The sequence below is a fragment of the Equus przewalskii genome, chromosome 19 (assembly GCF_037783145.1).
Source record: "Equus przewalskii isolate Varuska chromosome 19, EquPr2, whole genome shotgun sequence".
NCBI lineage: Eukaryota > Metazoa > Chordata > Mammalia > Perissodactyla > Equidae > Equus > Equus przewalskii.
In genome coordinates this window covers 34,691,391-34,714,788 of record NC_091849.1, presented here as the reverse complement: position 1 = coordinate 34,714,788, position 23,398 = coordinate 34,691,391, and the positions used below count along the sequence as shown (strand labels likewise).

At 58.8% G+C, this 23,398-nt stretch overlaps 1 protein-coding gene across 8 annotated transcripts in view; it reads left to right on the top strand.

Moving 5' to 3' along the window:
- The window catches only part of GRM4 (glutamate metabotropic receptor 4), a 116,101-nt gene that overhangs the window by 42,070 nt on the left and 50,633 nt on the right, over positions 1–23,398 (top strand). For all 8 annotated transcript variants that reach the window (XM_070585840.1, XM_070585841.1, XM_070585845.1 and 5 more), the window contains one exon: positions 11,461–11,677. In XM_070585840.1, coding sequence (XP_070441941.1) covers positions 11,461–11,677 — 217 coding nt within the window. The remainder of the gene's footprint in view (positions 1–11,460; positions 11,678–23,398) is intronic.

Here is a 23,398-nt window from a genome sequence, read left to right as displayed (position 1 = left end):
TTGCATCAGACAACACTGGGTGATTGGGGCATCTTCCTCGGCTCTCTGGGCTGCAGCTTCTCCTGTAAATTGGGACCACGGTTCTCACCTCAGGGCTGCTGTGAGGATGAACAGAAGGAGCGTCTGTGTTAGCACCTGCACACCTGGTGTGTGTAAATGTGTAATAATGGCTCCCAGCATCCTGGGGGTTTTCTTCCCTCTGTCCAAGCTTTAACGTCCATCTTCCCATGTGCGTCACAGTGAGGTTGATAGAGCTCAGATTCCCGCCCCTGTGCCCACTTGACTGATAAGGAGACCATGGCTCTCAGGGGAGGTGGCTTGCCCGTGGCCACACAGCGAGGCAGTGGGCAGAGGGAGTGGCGGCCTGCTTCTCACCTCGGGGGACTTGGGCCTTGAGCCCTTCCTGGAAAAGGGGCCCAGGCGCTGCGGCCCCATGCAGCTCCCCGAGGGCCTGGCCCTCCTCCAGGCTCCGGGCTCCTCGGTCCCCCGCCTCCTCCCACACGTGTCACTCTTGACAAGGTTACGGAGTCAGCATGTAGGACCGCAGAAGTGAGTGTAATTTATCGATCTACATTGCGCTTATGAAATAGGACACATGCTGATTTGAGGCTCTTGTTTGCTGTGGCCCAGCGCCCGCCCCGCCGCTCTCCGCTCCTCCCGGCGCGATCCCCGAGCGGGAGTCGCCTTTGTCAGCCCAGCCGAGCCTCTCCACGCTGCACCCTCGATTCTCTTCCAGCCTCCCTGCCTTACCGGCCCCCCCCCTTTTTTTGCCTGGGCTCCTAAGAATACATATACTGTTTAAAAGGGTGAGACCAGGGACTGAATAAAGCACTTTCTGGGGAAATATTTGTTCAAAAGCCTGTTGCCCGCATCTGTCTGGTTCTCTCCTGGAAAACATAATTCAGAACAGGCCTGGAAATTAATCCAAGTGTCTGCTTCCTCTCCTGATAAGAGGCTGGTGGCCCCGGGGAGGGGGAGGCAGAGGTGGGCGTGGGGCGGTCCCCCAGTGATTGCCTTCTGAGGTGTCGATGTGAAATCAGGGGGACAGAGTGAGGGATTCAGAAGGAGGGTCCTGCCAGGCCCTGGGCGGGGGAGGGACCCCCGAGCATCTTCCATGTGGAGCAGCCCGCTTATTGCAGAGCAATGCCATTGGCTTGCCCAGGCCAAGCGTCAGACCACCTGGGAATCTGGACTCACCACTGACTAGCTCTGTGACCTGGCAAGGCCCCGAGACTCTGAGCCTCAGTTTCCTCACCTCTCAGGTGTTCATGACACTGTGGAGCGTGTCCTCAGGTGGTCGTGTGGATGGCCTGAGCACCTGCCTTGTGTCAAGTGCTGTGCCAGGCGTCCGAGGCACAGTAGGGAGTAAAAACGGTCCCTGGATTCGTCGAACTGACGTTTAGGGGGAGGTGGATAATCATGGAACTGATATTTCAGGGGAGGTGAATAATAAATGAGATCGGTAAGTAAATATAGATCATGTCAGAAGGTGATCATTGTAATAGGGAAAATCAAAGCAGGGGAGGTGGAGATGGGTGCAGGGGAGGGAATGGGGGGGGGTCGGGAAAGGCCTTGCTGAGAAGGTGATGTTTGAGCAGTCTTGAAGGGAAGGACGTGAGGGAGCGAGCCACATATGTGTCTGGGGGAAGAGCATCCAGGCAGAGAGACTGGCCAGTGCAAAGGCCCTGAGGTAGAGTGTCCCTGGCATGTTCATGGTATAGTGAGGAGGCCAGTGTGGCTGGAGCCATGTGAGCAAGGCCAAGGTGGCAGTGGTTGGAGATGAAGTCAGAGGTAATGTGTTGAAGATACTTTGTTAAAATGCCAAGTGTTGCTGCTAGTTTTGACAGACTGCCCTGAACGGAACTGTAAAGAACATGTTATTCGCACCTGGCAGGGCCTCCCACAGGAACTCAGGTATGTAAATGATGCTGGAAAACAGGAGGCCTGTTGTCTCTCCCGTCACCTGCCCACCTTAAACACCCCAGTCCTTCCGGCTGCAAGATGCTCAGAGCTTTTCCCAAGCTATTTCCCCATTATGATGCCAGGAGAAAAAAGAGGCCACTGTGACTGTGAGACCCTGCTGAGGGCATGAGAGATGATGGATGGGGTCCTGGCCGGGGGCCTTGACCTGGTCTGTGGGGCGCCGGTGGCTGTGGAGGTGCCCATATGTCCTGGCTGTGCCTGGGGCCTCGGGGAGAAGTCGGGGCTGAGCGCCCACTCTCTGGAAGCCTTGGGTAGAGTTGGTGGTCCTAATTAAAAGCTTGGATCCAAAAGGCTTGATGATGGAATTTCTAATTAAATCAATTTCATCTCGTCTGGGAGACAGAGGTTTGCATATGATAAGCATGAAATTAATAATTATGTTTAGAAATTAGCTGTTGCCCAGAGCAGAGCCTTTTACACAACCCTCCTGGGCCCCTGGCCCCCACCCCTGCCCCGTCCTTTGTGTGGGAGACAGATGTGCCACTTCAGCCCATGGTGTGACAGCCAGGAGTGGAGGCGGGGGCTGCACCCGAGGGGAAGTAGGGCTGGCTCTGCCCGCTGCTGTCTGAGGACCCTGCCGCACAGGACATGTGGGTGGCCCTCCTTGTCACTGGAGGCTGTCGGCATCACCCTCAGATCTTGTGTGTGTGTGTGTGCATGCGCACATGTGTGTGCAAGCCCACTTGTGTAAGGGGGAGGCTGAGGTTTTATGTGACAGTTGGTAGCATGGGCTCTGGAACTGGTCCTGCTGAATTCAAATCCTGGGTTAGCCACTCACTAGCTGTGTGGCCCTGAGCAAGTTACTTAACCTCTCTGTACCTCAGTTTTGGGAGAACGGGGAGAATAAGAGGCCCTACTTCATATGGTTATTGTAAGATTCAAAGTGTTAAAGCATATAACACCACTTAGGAGAGCTCTTGGCACATAGTCAGACTCAACAAATGCTAGTTCTCGTGATGCCGATGCTGGTTGCGTGTGTGTATGTGTGTGTGTGTTTGTGTGAATTGAATTCAGTTCAGCCCAACCCAGCCTGTGATGAGTGTGAGCCTGACACATCCAGGTTCGTGAGGTGGAGATAAATAAGACTCGTTGCTGGCTCTCCTGGAGCTGGAGCATCATGCTTGTGCCCCGTGTGTCTGTCAGTACTGGTGATGCGATGCTGCGAGAACAAACAGCCTCCAGATCTCCGTGGCTTAAAATACATAAGCCTGAGTCTTGCTACATTATGTGTGTACACGAGTGGGCTGAGTGCTGTGCCCCGTCTCCTCCGGGACCTAGGCTGGTCTGGAACATTGCCGGTCACAGTAGCAGAGGGAACATGTACCCTGCACAATTAACTGCTCTGGCCCCAAAGTGATCGCATTTTCTGCTCCCGGCTCCTTGGCCAGAACGTGTCACCTGCCCCAGCCAACCACTGGGGCAGGGTGTCGAAGTCTACCACTTGCCAGGAAGGCAGGAGCTGGAAATGTCTGGACGGCTCTGAGGACCAGCCTCCAGCATCAGTCGTGTGCATGTTCGTTTATTGGTTCTCTCTCCCGCTAGAAGCGCTCCCTGAAGGCAGGAATCTGTCTGTGTGTGTCCAGCCTGCTGCCAGAAATTGTGCTCGGCACGGAGCAGGTGCTCAGTAAACTGTGAATGAATGAACCAACGGAGTTTCTGGGGACAGTGGGTGGGCTGGGAAAGCGTGGGAGGGGGAGGCTGGAGGCCACAGGCGCAGTCAAGGTGAAGGGACCGCATGGGCCTTGTGGGGCGAATTTTACCGTCTTTTAAGATAGCTGCCATCTCGGGGACCCTGATGTCCACTTCTCGGTCACAGTGGGGAAATGCTGCAGGCCCTGGTGAGGGAGGAAGTGGCCTGTGTGCTGGGAGCAGAGAAGGCCCGGGGCTACCCAGTCTCCACGCCTGGGGAGGGGCAGAGTGGGAGGCTGAGTGCCCGGGGTGGGGAGGCCTGTGGGCTCAGCTCCAGCAGAGGGCTGGGTCAGGGCTCGCCCAGCGTGGGCCGGGCAGACTGATGGATTGCACTGGGGTGTAGGCTGGAGCCCTCGAGTGACTGGATACTCGGGGCTGGGAGTCGGTGGCTGGTCTGTGTCTGCAGAGCAGAGGAACGAGACCTGATTAATGAGGGCCTCCTGAAGTGAGCGGCCCAGGCCCGCCTGACTTGGACTCCCAGAGGGTCTGCGGGGAAGGCCAGTGGCCCCCGAGTGGCCCAGTGGGTGTGGGGAAGGCCCCAGGTGTGGGGGTGGCCCTGGAGGAAGCCCTGGGGCAGGCAGCAGCCCATCCTCCTATTTGGGGCCTCTCCTTGTTTTTCCAAAAACCACCCAGATGCCAGCCTAGCCCCCTGCCCCGGGTGCCCCTCCCATCCCCACCTCCCCCAGGCCTTGGAAGTCCCTTCTCTGTCCTTTGGTAATTGGTGGTGGTAGAGGGGCATCTCCATGGGGGTAGGGCTGTGTGAGGCCTCCCTGGGGCTGTCCAGAGCTGTTGGGTCACTCTTGCCTTCTGCTCTTGAACTCCAGGGTCCCCGTGGGAGGTGGGCCTGGTCAGGGCTGAGGGCGGGGGGCCGTCAGTGCATCGTGTCTCCCTGCAGCTGCTCTGCTGTGCCCCCAGGCTCTCACCATGGCTGCCCTTCCCAGCTGCCTTGAACCCCCTTGTCCCTGTGTCTCCCTCTTTGTCCCACCCCGTTTCCCCTCTTCAGTCCGTTTACACCCTGTCCCGTGCATCAACGCCCGCTCTCTCCTCAGGGCCCGCAGTCTGACTCTCCCACGGTTCCCCTGGGGGGCCCAGTGAGTCCCTGTTGCCCCCCGCTCTCCAGCCTGGAGGCGTTTCCCTGTGAGACTGTCCTTTCCAGCCCAACCAGGCTGGGGTTCTGAAGGCCTGTGATTGGAATCTATGTCCTCAGCACCTGGCTGGGAGGGGGTCTGCGGCTCTGGGAGGCTGTGTGGAGCGCCTGCTGTGTGCCTGGCTCTCATGAGATGCACTCTGCCCCACCGGAGGGTCCCTCCTGAGGCCCCTTGAGGGTGGAGGGGCGGCTGGCAGCACCTCTGGCTCCTCTGGACACTGTGTCTCTGAGTGAAGGCCCCTTGGGAGAGGGTGCATGGCTCGTGGGGCGAGGGGTGCTGGGCGGTGCCCCCGAGCCTCTGGAAGCAGGCTCTCTCCTCCGGCCTGCTCTCTGAACCACGCAGTCCTGCCCCTGCAGCTTTCATGTACCTGAGAGCCTTGCTGCCTTTTTTCTCTGGGAGAAACAGTGGATGCTGAGAGCCATGCAGGCAGCTGAGGCCTCGAGCAGTCGGGATCAGAAGGGCAAGGAGCAGGCAGCCGACCCTGGGGCCTGCCTGCCCATGCAGGGTCCCTTCCTCCGCGAGCGAGAGGGGCCTCGGCGGGCAGATGCGGATCCTGAGGTCTCTGAGCTCTGGCCTGGACCGGCAGCCAGTGGTGGATCCCAGCCTCAATCTGTGACTGCCCGGCCTGCTTGTGGGTGGAACAGGAGATCAGTGTCAGCTGGGAAGGTGAGCCGGGCCCGAGGCCAGGTCTGGGGAAGGGAACAGGGAGACAGAGTGGCTTGTTCTGTACTTTGTTTCTGATATCTCCTGACTCTGATGCTCAGAGGGCACTTTCATCTCTCTGAGCCTCGGTTTCCTCACCTGCAAAATGGGCACAAGGTCCCAGCTTTGCCTCCCTCTCTAATAATGTTACAGTCGTGCATTGCTTTGACGGGGGCATGTTCTGAGAAATGCGTCGTTAGGTGATTTAGTCATTGTGTGAACATTGTAGAGTGCACTTACACAAACCTGGACGGTATAGCCCTCTCCACACCTAGGCTACATGGTACTAATCTTATGGGACCACTGTCATATATGCGGCCAATTGTTGACCGACACATCGTTATGCGGCATGACTGTATCGAGTATTTGCCAGGGGCCCCCATGTGTCTGTGCACTGTTTTAAGCACTTTGTGTGTATTCAGTAGTGCAGCCCTCTCAGTTGGTACTGTGGCTACTTTATAGGGGAGAAAACTGAGGCTCAGTGAGGCTACTCACTTGCCTAAGGTTGCACAGCTGGATGGCAATGCTGGGTCCCAGAGTCCCGGGCAGGCTGGCCCCAGTGTGCTGGAAGCTTAGGTGCTGTGCCCAGCATTAGGGAAGAGGAGGGAAGGGGAGCCCTCTCTCGCTCACAGTCCCCTGCTCCTCCTTTCTTTTTTCTCCTGGACACTTACCCCCATCTGACAGCTCCGTGTCACCTCTCTGCCGCCTGCCTCTGTCTGGATTGGGAGCCCCGCCAGGGCAGAGTGTCCGCCTGCCTCTCCCCGGCACTCAGAACCACGCCTGGCCGCTGGTGCTCAGTGACTAGTGGTGGGAGGAATAAATGAATGACTGTGCCGTGCACTCGTGTGCTCAGGGCACATGCTCCAGCACGTGCTCATGTGTGTGTGCGTGCAAGCTGTGTGTGCACGCATGCTGTGTGCGCGTGTGTTGCACGTGTGTGTGTATGCACACACACAGATGCACTTGGCGTTCATCTTCAGTGCTGCTCAAGCTCAGAAGCAGCTTTTGTCTTTCCCCACGTGGCAGGAAGCGCCTTGTCACCCCAGCAGCCAGAGAGGGAGAGAGGTTTATTCACACACTCCCGCCCCCTTCAGTCACTTACGCCTTTTGTGAGCGCAAGACTCTACTGGGTGCCAGCTGCAGACACACTGTGTGTCACTCAAGGCCCCTTCCCAGGGTGGGATGAATCCAGTTCCCCTTTTCATCTCCTCGTGTGGCCTTTCCCGGCACCTGGGGGAGTTTTAGAATGCCTGTTGACTTGACAAGTAGCCCAAGTCTCCTAACACCCACGAGGACGTGCCCGGGGACCCTGGAGCAGCCTGACTCGGAGCTCTGGGAGGTCTGAACAGGCTCTCTGGAGGACAAGGGCCCAGGGAGGGCTGCCTGGAGGAGGCAACGTTTGAGCTGGGCTTTGCCACACAGGGAAGATTTGGATGTAGGGAGATGAGGTCCTGGGCTCTGTGGGCAGAGGAAGACAGAGAGGAAAGAGAGGACAGACAGATGGACCTAGCATAGGACCCCTGTGGTGGGTCAGGTGCTGCTGGAATCTGGGTTCTGGCTGACTCCTGCCCCTGAGGGTATGACAGGAGGTGGGAATGTCCCCAGCACCTAGGACAGTGCCCAGCACACAGGAGGTGCTCTGTGGGTGACAGTAGGAGGGAGGAGAGAGGAAGGCGGAGAGATGGAGGAGCTGGCAGTGGGGCGGGCATGGCGGCCTCCCCATGCTCTCCGGCTGCTCTTGTGGGAGGAGAATGTTAATGGGGTGTCCCCTCACCCTCCAGCTGGGTTGCAGAGACAGCGAGAGCTGAGGAGACATCGGAGCCCCACTTGGGCCAAGTTGTCACAGTCACCCTGCCCATGGTGTCCCCAGGGCGGTCCCTGCCTCTCCCCACCTCCACTCCAGGCTGGGGTGGGACCGAGAGGGAGCCGGGAGCCATCAGCATTGCCAGCAGGAGGAGTCCCCACTAAGCATGGCCACAACTACAGGACGGCAGGGAGAAAGCTGGGGAGGGGAGTGGAGGCACAGGGGCCAGTCCTAGGAGGCAAAGGAGTCAGAGAGAGGGCCAAGAGGAGAGCGCTGCTGGGAGGAAGTGTAGAGGGAGGGGTAACAGCTCACAGAAGGGCTAAGCTTCTGAGTGCTTGCTGCCCCCCAGGTGCTGCCCTGCACGCCCCACATGGATTCCCTCATGCAACCCTCGTGAGAAAGGGATTGTGGTCATTCCCACTTTGCAGCTGAGGAAACAGGCCCAGAGAGGTGAAGAAACTTGCCCAACGTTTCCCAGCTGGTGGGTGGCAGACTTTGGATTTGAACCTGAGCAGCTTAGCTCCCAAATCTCTGCTTGAAACCATCCCCCTGGGAAACTTGGGAGGGCCTGGAGTGGAGGCCAGAACCTGCAGGGGGCGGGGTAGGAGGAGAGCTGGCAAAGGGGTCATGTGAGAGGATGCTGGCCTATCCCCTGACCCTGTTTGACCTCACCTCCCCCATCTCAGGGCTGAGTCCCTGTTCCAGGGTCTCAGGAATTGTTGGGGGCCAAGCAGGGGCCCCTCTTGGGCTCCTGAAATCAGGGCCCGGGCACTCCTGCAGGCTGCCATGCATACCCTACAGGAAGTCCATGCTTGGCCCTCCTACCTTTATGGGAAACAGAGCGGGGTGTGCAGTGCGGCAGGGGCGGCGGCCTGGGGTCTGAACACTGCTGGCCTCCCTGGGGAGGGCTCTGGGTCCTATACCCGCTGTCCATCTGTGCATCCTCTCTCCCTGCCTGTGCTGAGTGCCTGAACAGGAGGGGCTGTGGGGAGGTGGCGTGCAAGGAGGAATGAGGCATGATAGAGAGAAGTTGCCTGTGTGAGCGGCTCGTCCTGCCACCAGCCCTGAGACCTCCCTGGCCTCCTGTCCCTCTGCTGTGCGTGGGACCGTTTGACCCTGGGTGCTGTGTTGGGAGAAAACATCGGAAGTAGGAGACAAGCTTCTTCTAATTAGGAGGAGAGTGGATTTTGGGGTGTGTGGTGAGCACGCCGTGCTGAGGACCAGGCGGAGAGGTAAGCCAGCGAGCGAACCCACAAAACCATCTTCTCTCGGGACCTGCTGTGCAGCAGGCTACGCCGGGCGGTCCAGGCGCCGCGACCTCCACAACCTCCTCCAGCTCCAGCCCCGGAGTCTGGGCACTTCTGTTCAGAGGGTGACCTGGGGGTGGCATGTATTTTGTTTTATTGTTAAAAAATTAAAAAAAAAACCCAGCCATTTCAGACATGTACAAAAGTACAACAAATGGGGTGGCGAGCCCCCATGTACTCGTTGGGGCCACGCAACATTGTCATGCTCTTGGCCAATGTCATTTCTTCCACATGCTCCCAGTGTGATTCTTTGGAAGCAAATCCCACACGTCATCATGTCACTTCATCCCTAAGTATTTCAGTACATCTCTCTAAAATAGTGGGTCTCAACTGGGGACCGTTTTGCCCCCACCCCAGGACATTTGGCAATGTCTGGAGACATTTTCCGTTGTCACCGCTGGGAGAGGGGTCTGCTACCGGCATCTAGGGGACAGAGATGCTGCTAAACATCCTACGATGCCCAGGACAGCCCCCCAGTGTTGACAGCTGATGCTGAGAAGCTCCACTCTGAGACAAGGACTCTGAACACCGGCCAACCAGCCCCAACCACAAAACCATTATCAGACTGTAAAAATCACAATACTTTTAAAATCAGTCCTCAAATATCCACCGGAGTCCACATCTCCGAGGGAGCTGTTTTCAGGCGAAGTGCTCACCAGGGCGGAGGGAACTGGACTCGTGTTCAGACGCTGCTGACGGGGAGAAAGGGGACATGTGTGCTCATGAAGATTCAAGTGGGGGTTGTTTTCTAAACAGGTGCTGTGTTTGCCTGGTTCTACCTGCAAAATGTGTGAAGGGTGTGATGTGAAATGTCCCCGCCCAGCCCTGCCCCCAGCCGCCCGCTCCCCTCCCCAGAGGTGACTGGGCTGCTTTGTTTGAGAGCGTGTGAGTACGTTCTGGCCCCTCGTATGATAAGCAGGGTGCTGCTCGCACGTGGATCTGCACCTGCTTCTTTGTGGCTGTTGTTTTGACTCCACAGTGTCTCGGAGAGCCCTCGAGAGCAGTGCGTGGAAGCCTGCCTTGTTCTTTTTCACAGCTGTGTAGTATTCCTTGTATGACCGTGGCGTCTTTCACCAGGTTAGAATGGTGCCACGGTGAATAACACAGTACGAACCATTTTATGAAGACCCAGGAACTACAGTGAGCAGGCTTGGGAGTTAACCCATAGCTGCCCAGCAAATCCAGAAAAGCAGTCAGCTGTTTCCCCTGCCCCCATCCTCACCCCCGAGGGTCCCAGGGGTGTGGGCCTTTCCCATGAGTGAGTTCAGTGAGGGGAGGCAGTGAGGGGCCCGCTGGGGCCCACCTGGGGGGCGTCACAGGGGCTGAGCTGGGCCATGCCCTTTCCGATTAGTGTGTCCTCAGTGGAAGGTGGCCCCCACTGTCCCTGGGGATAGGGACACCCTCCACATAGACCAGGTGGGGAACCACTTGTCCATGGGGCGCCCCGAATCCTCTTGCTCCTGGACCATTTCCCACCCTCAGCTGCCACTGAGGCTGACATCTGGCCACGAGTCTTTTGTCTGGGCCTGAGTCTCAGGGATTCCTTAGGGAGATGAGGTCTAAGATTTGACATTGGCCCTGATCAGTATGCCCACGCCTTCACCCTGTCACCCTGGACAACAGAGAGCAGGGCAGAGGGCACACAGGAAGGGCACGTGTTGGTGTGGACTGAGGCAGGGAATGGAGAGTGTGGGCCTGAGCAGCTCTGGGGAGCCTGGGGCAGTGCGGGGAGCCTGGGGGCCAGCCCCGGGGGTGCGGTGAGTGTGGGCCAGGGAGGAGGGAGTGCAGGCGGGTCCACGCAGCCCCTCCACATCCCTTGGGGATGGGTGGATGTCAGCCACAGGAGGAAGGGCAGTGTCAGGGCTCCACATCTCGCCCGTGCCTGGGGAGGGCCGGGTGGGGGCCGAGGAGGCAGGACGGAGCTCTGTGCTGGGGGAGCTGGGGCTGGGGTCAGGAGGCCTGCCGTCTGCTGCTGAGGCCTCTCTGGGCCCTGTGTCCCAGGCTGTGAAAAAGGGGCTTTCTGGAGGCCCCGCCCACCCTGGCCTCCTGGGATTCCGTCTGTAGGGTGGGTGGGCTGGGGTTGGGTGGAGCTGGAACCTGGGCTCTGTTCCCTCTGAGCTAGGCAGGAGGAAAGAGCCTGAGCCCAGGGGGAGCTTGGAGACAGGTCCTGGGGGGTAGTAATGTGAGGGGCTGCCTGGGGGAAGGGAAGGAGATGGGCCAAATGAGCTGACCCCTCCGGGCCCCTCTAGACACCCACCCCCATCCCATCTCCAGGCCAAACCATCTCACCCACTGGGGGCTTTTCCTAGGGGGGCATCTTCCAGCTCTTTAGGTAAATTGAGACATCCAGAGGCTCCTGGGGTGTGAGTATGTGTCCGTGGCATGTACGTATGTGTCTTTGGGGGACCACCAGCCGCGGGACCCAGGTGAGGCGGGCAGACTTTCTGGAGGAGGAGAACCAGTCACTTCTCAGCCTGATGCCAGCCTCACTCCTGCTGGACAGGGCGAGGGCCCCAGGGGGCCAGGATCAGGGGATAACAGAGTGGAGGTGGGGGGCACGGGGACCCCAGGCTGGAGCCAGGGGCAGGGCCGACTAACCATTTGGCCCTCCTCTCTGGGTCTGTTTCCTCCTCTGATAAGTGGGCGAGGACCCATGCCGTCCATGCCCCAGGGTCTCCCCCAGGACAGGAGGAGGTGGTGCCCGTGGGAAGAGCTGGGACGGTCCCAAGGCTGTGGGGATGGGAAGGGGGTTGGTGTGCAGGGCACGGTGCTGGCTGGGCAGGGTGGGGTGCCAGCTGCCCCCATCAGCGGCCCCTCTCGCCTCCAGATCCCCCAGATCAGCTACGCCTCCACAGCCCCCGACCTGAGCGACAACAGCCGCTACGACTTCTTCTCCCGTGTGGTGCCCTCGGACACGTACCAGGCCCAGGCCATGGTGGACATCGTCCGTGCCCTCAAGTGGAACTACGTGTCCACGCTGGCCTCGGAGGGCAGCTACGGCGAGAGCGGTGTGGAGGCCTTCATCCAGAAGTCGCGGGAGGACGGTGAGTCCCGTGGGTCACGCTTAGGGATGGGGGGATGTCACAGCACGGTACCCAGCGCTGCACTAGAGCCGCTCGCAGGTCCTGCTGTGGGCTCTGCCTGCCCCAAGCCACTCTCCTCGTGGGCCTCGGTCTCTCCCTTGAGCGCTGGGGACTGGCCTGTGGCCTCAGCGGGTGGTGACGTGACTCCTGGGCCAGGGGGTGGGTATGAATAACTTTTGCACACGTGGCCAGGCGGACAGAGGGACCATCAATGTCCCTGGCACGGGAGCCAGTGGAACAGCTGCTTGTTCTCAGGCAGAGAGGAGGGAACAGGGTTGGGATGGAGGTGGCCTTGTTTCAGGGGGTCTCAGGGACCCAGGGGGCCAGCCGGCAGGTTCTTGGAGCAAGGGTTGTTTGAGTCCCTTGAAGGGAGCAGTCTGCTGGGGGTGAGGGGCAGGGCTGTGCTGGCTGTGGCTTCAGTGACGTAGGTGCCCCCCGGGGTGGATCTGAGGAAGTGTTGGAAAGTGATGTGCTCTCCTCGAGGTCCCCCACTCACCACGTGCCTCCTTTCCCGCATTAAGCTCACTGTATTCCCTTAACTGCGGTCCTTAGAAGCTCCGGGTCGTAAAGCTTTTAGTTATGAGCAAGCAAGGAGGCTAACGTGACAAGGGTTCAGAGCTCGGCGGGCCCGAAGCCTGGGCCTCTGAGGGCATCAGACTGATGGCCGTGCTGAGGAAGGGGCTGTGGTACCTGGTACCGGGGGCGTCCGGGCAGCAGGTTGGCCCCTGGGTCGGGGGAATCCACCTGGGTTGGGCGAGCTTTGCCAAGAGGGATGGCTCAGTGCGGGCCGTGGGGCTGAGGGATGGCGCCTGTCATGCATGGGGTGTGGGGGGAGCAAGGAGACCCTGCCCCCTCCTGGCAGACCCAGCTCCCTGCAGAGGGGGGCCCCCGGTGCCCACCTCCTAAGGCCCTGTCTCTAAATAGCTCACTGTGGTGCCCTCAACCTTGGGGGATGGCGTCTATATATTTATACCCGTATAACCCCGGGACTCTTAATTGCTTTTCCTAAGGAACACAGAGTGTCCAGAGGCTGGCGCTGGCAACACCCTGCGGGCATAATCCTGCTATAAATCTCAGATAAGCCCCTTTAATTGTACAGCTGAGGCAGCTCGGTGCCTGTGACCTGGTGGAGAGGGAGCAAGGCCTGGAAGTGGGGCAGTGCTGGCTGATGGCTGCCGCTCTGGGCCACTCCCCACTCCAGCAGCTGGGCCCCCGGCAGAGGGAAGCAGGGGGTGGACGGGACCCCCTCCCACCTCCGGGCAGGTGGGCGGCAGCTCCCTAGGGCCCCCTGTGGCAGTGTCAGACGCCCTCCCCATGCCAGCCCCTCCCTCTGGCTGCCCACCTCTTCTTTCCTCCTTTGCTCAGAATCAGGCACCTCTCTCTGGGCCGGCCCCACCCACCCTGCTCTGGCACTTCCTCTCCTCCCTGTGGCCTGAATCCTTCCCCAAACAAGCCCACTGCCTTTCTGTTTAAGATGCGACCTCTGGGGGCCGGCCCAATGGCCGAGTGGTTAAGTTTGCGTACTCTGCCTCAGCGGCCCAGGGTTTCAAAACGCTGGTTCAGATCCTTGGCGTGGATGCGGCACCACTCATCAGGCCATGCTGAGGCAGCATCCCACATGCCACAACTAGAAGGACCTACAACTAAAATATACAACTATGTACTGGGGCTTTGGGGAGAAAGGAAAAAAAAAGTTGGCAACAGATGTTAGTTCAGGGCCAATCTTTGGGGAAAAAAAAGTGCAACCTCTGCAGGATTTGGGGACAAAGGTGCCTGATAGGGGCAGGGACAGAAGGCCCAGAATCTTAGTGTTCAGTTGTGCTCAGTCCCTGCCGTGAGGGACCGGGAAGCCATCTCCATACTAAGCCAGCCTCCCTGTGTGCCCAGCACACCCTGAGCGCCTGTTTTACCCCCGTCGACCTGGGTGATCGTCCCTACCCTAGGAGGGAGGTGCCCCCATCTTACAGGGGAGGAAGCTGAGGCACAGAGAGGCCGAATAGTAACTGGCACCCGGTCACACCGCAAGTTAGAGGTGGAGAAGGGGTTTGAAGCCAGACATCTGGCTCCTGGACTAGAGGTCTTACCTGCTTCTGTGTTCTTGTCACTCTGTCTTCTGCCCCTGTTTCCCACCCATTAACTGAGACCCACATGGCCCAGCCCTGTGCAAGGGATGGGGGTATGACTGACACACACACGCACACACACACACACACACACACACACGGCCTGGAGGGACATATGCTGACGTGTTAGGAGCGGGAGAGCACAGGATTGGGGTGGGGTCTGGGCCTTGCAGTGGGGCTGAAGCTGAGACTCTTTGTTTGAATTTTCCACAAAGCATCTAATCAGGCATTGGGTAGTTAGAAAAAATAAAGTCTACTCAATGTTGTTTAAAAGAGAAATAAGAGAAAAGCTACTCTGCCAGGGCCTCCAGGTGGGGCGCTCCTGCCCTGGCACAGGGGCCCCTCTCCGTGCCCCTGCCTCCCGCCCCCTGCTGAGGGCTGGCCTCCCACCGGCCGGACCTCCCACATCCCCAGACCCTCCTGCTGTCCCCCCATGCAGGGTGGCAGCCCCGGGGGCCCTTGAGGACGGGCAGCTGGGTCTCTCGGCCCCACCTGCTCACTGAACCGTGATTTGGAGGACCGTCTTTAGGAGGGTGAAAGGCAGAGGAGAGAGAAAGCCGCGCTCCAGCTGCCAAATTGAAATCAGAATTGAGCGACTGGTAGAAAGAGGCCGCTGTACCTTGTAGCCTAATCCCTGCGAAAGATTAAAGATGTCTTTGGCCGTATATTGTATTGATTCGGCCTCTGAAGTATGAATCATCTGTGAGTGGCTCACAGGAGCGCCGGGGAGCGGGGCCGAGGGGAGGGTGCGCTCGCCAGGCTGAGGAGGCACCGCAGAGCCCTGGCAGAGCTTGTCCAGCAAGTCCTGGGTGCCTACTGTGTGCCGGGCTCGGGGTCCTGCAGGGGACATAATTATACCCATTTTATAGAGGAGGAAACTGAGGCCAGAGAAGGTAGGCCACTTTCCCAAGGCCACACAGCCGGAATGTTGAGGAGCCGGGACTGGAACCCAGCTCTGTCCTCCAGGTGGGAAGCTCCCGGGTAGTTCCCAGCACTGACCATTGGCATAGGGCTTAGAGGAAGCCCTGGCACCAAATGTCCCAGCCCCCATCAGTGCCGACCCCCTCACCCCATTTACTCAGTCGTGTGTCTTAGGCCCTGGGCAGTCCTGTGGCCCTTGACCGAGCCCTACCCCATGCCGGGTACCCTCTAAGCCTGCACTGTCATGAATCCTGGTGACAACCCTGTGGGCTTGGTGCTTTTGTCCCCATTTTACAGATGGGGGAACTGAGGCTCAGAGGGGTGAGGTGGCTCGCCCAGGCTCACACAGCGAGGTGTTGGAGCAGGACTTGGAGCCGGGTTGTCAGACCCAGGCCCTTCCGCCCCACGCCTCTGTCTCCACCGGCTTGCATCACACGGGCAGCAGCACGTGGTTAATGGGCAGGTTCTGGCCGACAGACCTGGGCCCTGGCTTGGCCACTTCCTGGCTGTGTGATCCTGGGCAAGTCACTCAGCCTCTCCTGGTTCCTCATCTGTGAAATGAGCTAAAGACTGGTTGTTAGAGTGAAATGCGCTGCTGGCCCCTGGATGAGGGACTCAGGAATGCACATGGGACGGTTGTTATCGGGGATCCGACTGCCTGGCCCCCCCCCCGGTGCCTGGCCTGGAAGGCCTGAGGGGGCCCTGCTGTGCCCTGACCGAGGCTGAGGGCTGTGTCCAGGGACAGCCCTAGGGACCAGACCACAGGAGCCCAGGCCAGCCTGGTTCCTACAGGACAGCTGGCCTGGTGGTGAGGTGGTGGCATCAAGGTGAGTCCCAAAGATGCCAGGGCAGGACGCGTGTGTTCGTATGGGGAGGGGTGCACGCATGTGGCTTTCTGGATGTGTAAGTGTCAGGCCTGCCTCAGTAGGGGTGTCCGTGGACAGGCCCGTGTGCATGTGTGTGCTCGTGTGAGGTGCCTGGTGCATCACCCCATCTGTGCGCGTATGTGTGGCTGCAGCCAGGACTCCCTCCCCACGCTAGGCCGAGGCTGCCCGATGGAAGGGGAGGCACAGAGCCGGGCTGGATTAGGCATGCAGAGCAGGCCCCGCCTGGGCTCCGGAGATAGTGTGGTGAGTCACCTCAGAGGGAGAGGCGCAGACGTGGCCCTGCCCTCGTTGCCTCCCATGGTGGTCCTGGGCGCTCTCAGGGCTGGGGTCTGGAGCATAAACTTTTATATCCCTACAGCCTTTCCGTATCCATGGGGCCCAGGTGAGCCTCAGTTTACCTGAACTTGTCCTCCATTTCACAGATCATAAAAAGCACGGCTCAGGGAAGTTAAGGGGCCTGCCTCGGGTCACACGGAAGTGTTCCTGTGTGGGTGATGGGAGAATGGATGAATGGATGATACTAGGAGGTAACATTTATGGAGCCCTCCTGTGGACCAGATTCTGTTTTGTGTGTTTCATACATGTTAATTCATTTAGCTCTCAAGGCAACTTCATTATACAGATTGCAAAACTGAAGCTCAGAGAGGTTGAGTAACTCTCCTGAGACCACACAGCTGGAAAGTACCAGGAGTGGAATTTGAATCCAGCAGATGGTCTCCCCACCTCTGGTGCATATGGCAGGAAGGACTGTGGCAGGAGCTCCTGGCAGGGACCTCTCCATGGTGTCACCCAGGGAGTTTGGCTCTGGTCCTCTTGGGTGGGCGATTCCAGCAGCCCTGGGCACATCCAGGCCTGTGCTGCTGGAGTGGGGACAAGGTGGCCTCTCTGGATGTGGCAGGAAGGAGCATGGGGGCTCAGACCTGCTTCTTGAAGGACGTCCTGTCCCATGCACAGCGGGACCTTCTGAGGCCTCATCTCCCCGCTGTGTCCCTGAGTCCCCATTGATATTCCGGAGACGCTGCTGAGTCAAGCTGTTGCCGGTCTGACCTCCAGCTCCGGCTCCCAGGGCTGAGCGTCAGACTTGCATTTAGATGGTTCCTGTCTGTGCAGTGGCACGGACAGCGACTGGCAGGGCCGGCAGCTGGAGGCACAAATCTGGGGTGCCATCTCATCCCCCTGGCTATGTGACATCTCTGGGCTCAGCTTCTCTGGCTGTAAATGGAACACTCGCCTCCTGGAGGCTCTTGGGGGGGGATGGGGGAAGAGCTTGGCCAGCTGGAAGGAGCTGTGCCACCTGGAGGCACTGGCACTGCTTATGTTTCTGGGAGACCAGAGAAGAGAGATTTGCCCCAGGGCACCCCCAACATCCAAAAACCCTAAAGGTGGATATTTAGAGGGCCTGCTCCCCTTTCTGCTGCCTGCCCGTCACCTCCATGACCGTATCTCCTTCCATTCGCCTCTCCATCTCTCTGCTCCAGCCACACCAGCCTCCTTACTGCTCCTCTAACACTCTAGGCGCAAGCTACCTCAGGGCCTTTGCACTGGCTGCGCCCTCTGCCTGGAAAACTCTTTCCCTGGATATCCATGTGGCCCACATCCTTAGTGTATTCAGCTGTCCTCCCAGGTGTCCCTTCTTCAGAGAGGCGTCTCGGACCACCCAATCTAAAATAGCTCCTTCTCCAGCCCATCATTCTCCACCCTCTGTACCCTGCTGTTGTTCTTTCTAGCACTTGACAAGTAAATTTTTATTTGTTTATGGTCCTTGAGGGCAGATTTTTTTGCCTGTTTTCTTTTCTGCTGCATCCCCAGCATCTATTACAGCTCCTGGCACACAGTAGTTGCTCAATAAATGCTCAAAAAAAAAAAAAAAGCCGGTAGTGGATGGTTGATCACAAAATCCAGCCCCCGACTACTCACTTCTTTAGCCCTCCTCCCAGCCCTTGGGCCTGAGAGGTTGCTCTCCCAGCCTCCAGAAGGGCAAACTGAGGCTGACAGAACATGGGTATCCCGGGTTGGGCCAGGCTGCCCTGGGACCCCTCCTCCTCCCCCACTGAGCTCCCTGGCTGTCCCCCCGGCTCCCCCTGAGTCACTGAGGACAGCAGCCCTTTCCCGGAGGCAGAGGCAGGGATGGGAGGACTCGGCCTGTCTGCAGCAGCATCAGGCTGCAGTGGGGGTCCGGCTGCTTCCCCTTTCTCACTGCAGCGCCTGCCTCGGATGCCTCCTCCTGAGGTGCTGCCTGCCCTGGAGGGAGGGTGGGGGGCGCGAAGAGGCTCAGCCTTCCAGCCCCTGCTCAAGTCTCCCAGCTGGGCTGGGCTCCACGGATGCATTTCACACCTGCTGGGCCCCCAGTCCCGTGTGGGGAGAGGAGGCAGGCCGTGGGCCCTCCCTCGGTGGGTGCTCGGGGCGTGCGGGGAGGAGAGTGCACGGCCAGACCTGGCACCCTGCTCTGCACGCAGCAGGTGCTCAGTAGAGTTTGCCTGAAGGATGAGTGAAGGGATGCGGTGCTGCCTCTGTTGAAGCGGAGAGACGTGCTCCAGGGCTGTAGGGGGCCCAGCCCAGCATGGCGGCCAGGCCGGCAGGGCTTGGAGGAGGGGCATGTGGGCAAGTGGAGAGGAAGGAAAGGGCATGCCAGGTCGGGGAACAGCATGAGCAAGAGCCAGGAGGTAGGAATGAACAAGGCAGATGGGACCCCCATGAGGGGCCTGGCCTGGTCCTAGTGGCCATGGGGCAGGGACCAATGGGAGACGGAGCTGAGCAGAGTTTCTCTTAGGCCAAATGTTTGGCATTTGGGTTGTGCCCGCGTGCCCGAGGGAGTGTGTTAGCGCACCCCGCCTCCACCTGCCGCATCCGACTTGCTCGGGGCCCGCAGGGCCTCTCTGCCCTTCCGGGCTCAGGGCCAGGGCCCTGCTCCCTGCAGGCAGGTGCTCACATGGGGGGTGGTCTTCCCCAGGGCTCCCCACCTGGGAAGCCCCAGTGCCTGTTGAACCTTCCCTCTGCCTTTTCCACTCGACTCTGGGGTCCCTGAGGCTCCGAAGGGACAAGACCCACTCGGCTCTGTGCCCCGTGCCCTCCCTTGCATATAGCAGAGCCTCAATAGATGTTTGTAGGATGAAGAAATGAGTGAATAGACAACTGGCCCTGCGCCGCTGGGGCCTCCTTGTCCATCAGTAACAGGTGCGCATGCATCAGCTCATCTCCAGGGTGCTGCTCTGACGTCCGACAGCCTGTGTCCTCACAGCCCGCGGCCCTGACTCCAGGCATTTTTCTTGGAAGCAAAGACCGTCATGGCTTGTTCTCCACCATTCTGGCTCATTCTGAAAACACCATCAGACATTCACTGCAAACTACTTATTTAGGATGCTTCTCTCAGAGGAGAGCTGGAAAATGAAGCATCCGTCAAGCCCAAGGGAGCGGATGTCCAATGGTGGCACGGCAGGGCTTGTCTTTTGGTTCAGGGATGGTTGGGGCCAACTGCATGAGGACAGAGCTGGAGCACGCAGCCTCCTCGCCCCCAGTCAGATGAAACGTGGTTTAAATTGGCCAAGGGGGCGGGGAGCTGGGAGCAGGGGAGGGTCCTGGCTTTAGCTTGGTGTATCTGAGCGTGGGGTGGCTTGTACCATCTTCTCAGGGGGACACCTCTGGTCTCTCCCTCCAACTGCCTCCTGGAATCACAGCCCAGGGACCCAGCACTCGGGACCACCATGCCCTGCCTGCTGACCATGTATCTTCCAAGGATGCGGGGGGGACGTGGGCCCCACCTCCTGGCCAGTCCCCCCCATTCCAGCTTATCAACCAGGTCACCTTGAACTTGAGACAGATTGCATCTTCTGCTCCCTGGTCTGCCACCCGTCACTCTGCTGTGGGTGGAAATTAAGTGGACCTGGCGTGGGCGCTCCCCACTGAGCCATGAGGCCCACCATGTGCCAGCTGGGTCTCCAGGCAGGCACTGAGAGATTGGCAAGGTGTTGGCAATAATGTGACTGCTCGGTGATTGCCAGGTCAATCTCTATCCCGCTATGAAGATGAACCCCGCGCTGGCCTGGCCTGCCTCAGGGACTTCACTTGTCCATTCTGATTTCTCTGCCACTCTGGGCTGTGGCGGGGCGCTGACATCTCTTGGTTTTGTGAGTCCCCTGGGTTGGGTGTCATTGGGCCGCTCTTGCTCTCTCTGTCTCGTCTCTGATGTGTTCGCCCCGGCCTATCAAGACAGGGACAAGCTCCCATCCGAGTTCACCTCTGAGCTTGACGGAATGACAGGAGGAAGACATTAGACTCCAAGCCCTTTTTGCCCTGAATTTGCATCCCTTCCCTCCTGGACAGGAAGCAGCATTTCCTTTCACCGGCCTCCTTTGGGGAACATGTTTGAAGATTTCTTTGGCGTTTAAAAAAATTTCCCTCTGCTGGTTGTAGCCCCTTTGTGGCTTCGGCCTTTTGAATCCTGTCCTCTGGATGACACAGTAGAGTGGAGTGGTTAAGAGCCTGTGTGCCTGCTCTGCCACTGTGAGCTGTGCCGCCTTGAGGAGTCACTTGAGGCCTCTGGGCCTCAGGCTCCACCTTGTGAAATGGACATATTAATAGTATCTCCTGTATAGGTTGCTGTGTGCATTAAGTGAGTTAACACAGGTGGAGCACTTAGCACGGTCTGGGCCCTGCACTGAGCTGTGAAATGTGTCGGTTGTCATCATCATTAACCAGAGTAGGGAAGTTGGGGCCCAGTTCTAGTCCTGGCTCCGTCTCTGGGTGGCTGTGTGACCCTGAGCTGGTCACTTTCCCTCTCTGAGCCTCAGCCTCATCACCAATGTGAAAGTGATGGGTCAGGGGACCTCTGAGGCCCCTCATGACATGACGTGGGTCCTCACATCCCTTACCCACCTCTCTTGGGTTTTCTATCTGTCTTGTCACATGCGGTCCAGGTACCACGGGGTTGGCCTCTGGCTTCCGGTGTGTCTGTTGTTCTTGGGCCCAGACCTGAGCCCACGGGGCAGCCACATCCACAGCAACCTGCTTCCTCAGCACTTTCGGCCTCTTGGGTTTCTGGACTCTGATCCTTTTGACAGATGAATCTCTAAACCTGGTTTGAACCCCATTTTCTTCAAGTTCACTTTCCTGCCCGAGTTTCTTTCTTCTCCCACTCCTGAGCCTCTTCTCTGGGCACACACTGGGTTTTCTCCTCCCAGGCTCCCGTGGACGGACGGGGATCCCTCCCGATTTCCTCCCTTCATTAAGGAACCAGCGGTGAAGTGAAGGCATTGACCTTCCCGCCCTTCCCCCTCCAGCTGTGGCCTTGACCTCCAGGAACCCTCTTCACCCCTCTGCTGACTGCTGGATTTCAGGCTGTTTTCCTATCTGAGGCGGGTCCCCAGCACCCGAGTCCCCTACTCTGAGCTCCTTGGAGATGTAGCTAAAGCAAGCCCATCCCACTCATTGTTTGCAGCTCTGGAAGGACCCTGCGGGCTCCCCATTCTCCTCCTTCCCTACCCCGAGGCTCCCTGCTTCAGGCTGGTACGGGGTGCTGAGTGTCCTGGGTGGGATCCCTGTCTCAGTCCCATCCCCTACTCCTGTGTGACCTCAGCAAGTCCCTTCCCCTCTCTGAGCCTGCAGTTCTTCCTTGTGAGACCAGGAAGGAGCTGTGTGCCTTCTTCTATGGGCTCATGACATGGACACACCGAGGGATGCCCGCAGCCGTCTTCCCCTTGTGTCCACCCACCCAGCCCTCTTCCCAGGCTCTGCCTCCTGCATCAGTCCCTCAGCAGCCTGGCCTGCCCTTTGTGAAGAGCCCTGGACCCCCTTTTGTTTTAATATACGTATTTCTAGGAACGTCTCATTAACGGTCCTCACAGAAGCTGCCAGGCCCTGGCCCCAGCCTCGGCCCCTGCATGGCCGTCTTGAGAATTGTCCCCATTTTACAGGGGAGGTGACAGTGGCCCAGGCTGCCCGAGGCCTTGCCCAGGCCCTCCCAGCTGGTCAGTGGCAGAGCTGGGGTTTGCACTCGTGTACGTGCCCTGTGCTGGAGCTCGAGGGAAGGAAGGGGAGCCCTCCTTTAATGAGGGATTTGATTCCTTTCATGGCCTTCTCCGGGGACGCACTGGTGGGTCACTCAGATTAATGAACCTAGGGGCACACGACCCCCCACAGAGGCCAGAGGTTCTCTCAGCCAGGAAAGGACGAGGTGGAGCAGCTCCTGTGATGGGGAGTGTGTGTGTGTGAGTGCATGTGACAGGAGTCGCCGTGTCCTGTGTGGCCGTGTATGAGCCTGGGAGGGGCCCTGTCTAAAAGTGAGCGTAACAGGCCCTGGAGTGGAGAGGGATGCGTCCTCTAGCGGTCGCTCCTTCAGTGCTGGCTCTCCTCATGCTCCTGGGGTTTTCCGGGGTTCAGAGGACAGAGTCCAGGCCTCCAAGCCACACAGAGCCTGCTCCGTGGGGATGTGGCCGGTGGGGAGTCGGGGGGGGGGTGTCATTTCTTCCTTTTGCTCTTCAGCCCTTTCATCTCTTGCCTCTGCACAGTAATTCATTCATTTGCTGAATAAATATTTATTGAGCACCTACTGTGTGCCAGGCATTGACCCAGAACCCTGGGGATACAGCGGTGGACTAAACGGATAAAGATCTCTGGCCTTGTGGGTTCACATTTGGGGAGAAGGCCAGACGCAGTTTACAGTTGACAAGTAAATACATGACTATATACTGGAATTTCTGATGGGAGCTGATGGGCATCATTATGAAGAAGCATAAAGCAGTGTATGTGGACAGAAGAGGGCAGGTGGAGGAGACTGTTGCATACAAGGGGTTAGCAAAGGCCCGTCTGCAGAGAGGACATTCGGGCACAGCCCCGAATGCAGTGAGGGAGTGAGCCATGTGGACATCTGCGGGGAGAGTGCCCCAGGCAGACGAGCCAGACAGGGCAAAGACCCCCAGGTGGGAGGCTACCTGGCATTTGGGGCATAGCCAAGAAATGGGAGCAGAATGAGCGAGAGGGAGAGAAGCAGAAGAGGCGGGACAGAGCACGTGGGTCTTGTGGGCCACGGTGAGGACTTTGGCCTTTGCTCTGAGTGAGATGGGAGCCATTGGAGGGTTGTGAGCAGAGGAGGAACGTGAGATGACTTGGGCAATGTTCCTCTGGCTGTTGTGGAATAGACTGTGCGGCTGAGGCAGGAAGGCCGGTGAGGAGGCCCACCGTCATCCATGCTTGGACCACGGGGTGGGGTGGTGAGAAGGGACAGATTTGGAGTGTATTTTGAAGCTGGAGCCCGCAGGACTGGCTCCCGGGTTGCCTGGGCGGAGGGCAGCGGCGCGACCCAGGCACGCCTGGCTTCAGCACCAGGGAGAGCGGCCCTGGCCCTAAGGCCGGGCGTCCGGAGAAGCGTCTGGGCTCCGACAAACAGCCGTCCAGCTCTCGGCCAGTCTGTGGACGCTGAGCGAAGCCTCCTCTGTCAAGTGCAGGTCCTTTCCCCTCGATTTTGTTATCAATTTCCTTTTGAGCCAAATATGTTTATTTCTGGGCACGGCTGCGAATCCTTTTCGGGATTAGGCAGGTCTGAATGCAATTATATAGCTGAGATGAGAGGTTTGAAAGCAGTTGTCTCCAAAAATCCGGGCGTCTGGCTGAACTGTTGTTGCTGGGAGGGGGAGGCCAGGGCGCGAAGGGGGAGGGGAGCTTCCTAGGGGAGGGGCGATGGAAGGAGAGCCTTGAAGAACAGGTGGATCATCCTGGGGGAACGGGAGGGCATCCTGGGTAGTGGAGCTGCTGACTGA